Below are 1,769 nucleotides of genomic sequence, written 5' to 3'. Positions count from 1 at the left end.
GCTAATGGGCTCTGAGGACATTGGGCCACAGGGATACAACATAGCACAACTTACCTGCTGTGGTTTGTTCAGTTGGGTGGAACACATCTGCAAAAGGAGAAAGGAAGAATTCATTGGGTGTTGGTCCTTTCTCTTCAGGAACCCAGAGGCAGGAGCTGCAGTCTCCCATGGTAAAGGTCTTTCATCACTAGAAATGCTGTAAAGCACTGTGGGATCTGACACTGATCCTTCTTTAACTGGCTACTGAAGTGTCCCCATGAGCACCTCTTAGCCTCACTCTTCATCACTGCATCTATTCCATCTGAAAAACGATCTGGTTCACCAACATCACAGAGTATTCACATAAACACAGTCACACTGTGGCTGCCTGCAGGGCCATGTTCTTTTAAGGGCCATTCTCAGGTGGGCGGTGATCACTACAATCACACTATGTTCCCTATGACTTGTGTACAGTAAACACTATGTATCAATGGTTAAACCAGCAATTCACATGGGAACACAGTTGCTGTTCTTGGTCATCTTCACAGGGTGCTATGAGTTTGGCAAAGGCCACCTGAGCCTTCCAAGGTGTTCCCAAAGAAGGCTCTGGGTCTGCAGGACACAGTATTACTGCCCTCTGCTGGTCACTCTCTGATTGGTTCCCCCTAGAGAACCATAAGCCTTTGTTTGGCCCTTTCTAGCTTCCTCTAGATTCCCCAACATGTATATGTCCACTTAAAAGTACATACTACCTGTAATAGGTGAGCATTCATGATGTGCAATATTTTTAATTTTGGAAGGAAGAATCAGTGACTATATTCCACTAACCCTTCTGACACGAGGCTGAAGCTAATTTCACCTATCACATGACTGAGGGCAGAGAGAAGAATGACAGGGAAGGGTGGGGACTGGTAGGGTCTGCCCAGCAGTGTGACACCCGTGTCTCTCATCTCTACTCTATTCATGATTTGTGCCTTATGATTCCACTGGATTCCACCAGACAGCAGCAGCAGTGGGATTACCAGCAAGATCACTATCATCACCACCACCACCAGCAGCAGCAGCAAAAATTATTGTTTTGTAAGAAGAGAAAAATAAACATCTGGTCTGGAGGTAAAATACACCTCATGTCCAATGTGATTAAAACAGCTGGACATGGTAGCAAAATCTTGGAATCCTAGAACCTGGAAACTACAGAAAAAGCTGCATATGGAGCAGAAGATGGCCTATTCAGCCATCACTGGGAAGAGAGGCCCCTTGGTATTGCAAACTTTATATGCCCCAATACAGGGGAATGCCAGGGCCAAGAAGCAGGAGAGGGTGGGGAGAGGAGCAGGATGGAGGTAGGGTATAGGGAACTCTTGGGATAGCATTTTAAATGTATATAAAGAAAATATCTAATAAAAATAAATTTAAAAAAAGAAACTACACAAAATATAATCAGGAGTTCAGGGGGACCCTTGCCAAAACCAGCAAGACCAAGATTAGCCTGAGCGAGGTGAGGCTCAAGAAATATTACATAAAAAAACCAATAGCAAACAAGTGGTCCTATAACCTTGTGAATATTAGATCCTGATTAGTCTTAGGACAAGCAGGCATTGGCCAATGTGTGAAGAGGGCATGATAACCTTACATATCATTTACCAATCACAGATCCGTGAGTCTGCTTCACGAATCATAGTTAGAGCTACTTGCGGAAGGAATGAATCCAAGACCTGCATTCAGATATTCTATTTGATTCTAACATAAACTGAAATTTGAGGCAGGAAAACATAAAATTGAAGACTGTA

General features: G+C 43.8%; 1 protein-coding gene across 1 annotated transcript in view; it reads right to left on the bottom strand.

Annotated features, from left to right (window-relative positions):
* Dmbt1 (deleted in malignant brain tumors 1) overlaps window positions 1–1,769 on the bottom strand; it is a 109,378-nt gene that overhangs the window by 61,006 nt on the left and 46,603 nt on the right. Inside the window, exon 7 of the mRNA XM_021167095.1 lies at window positions 55–87. Coding sequence (XP_021022754.1) covers window positions 55–87 — 33 coding nt within the window. The remainder of the gene's footprint in view (window positions 1–54; window positions 88–1,769) is intronic.

Source organism: Mus caroli, chromosome 7 (assembly GCF_900094665.2).
Source record: "Mus caroli chromosome 7, CAROLI_EIJ_v1.1, whole genome shotgun sequence".
In the NCBI taxonomy this organism is placed as follows: Eukaryota; Metazoa; Chordata; class Mammalia; order Rodentia; family Muridae; genus Mus; species Mus caroli.
Note: the sequence above shows the minus strand (reverse complement) of the source record. Positions and strands in the feature narration are given on the sequence as shown.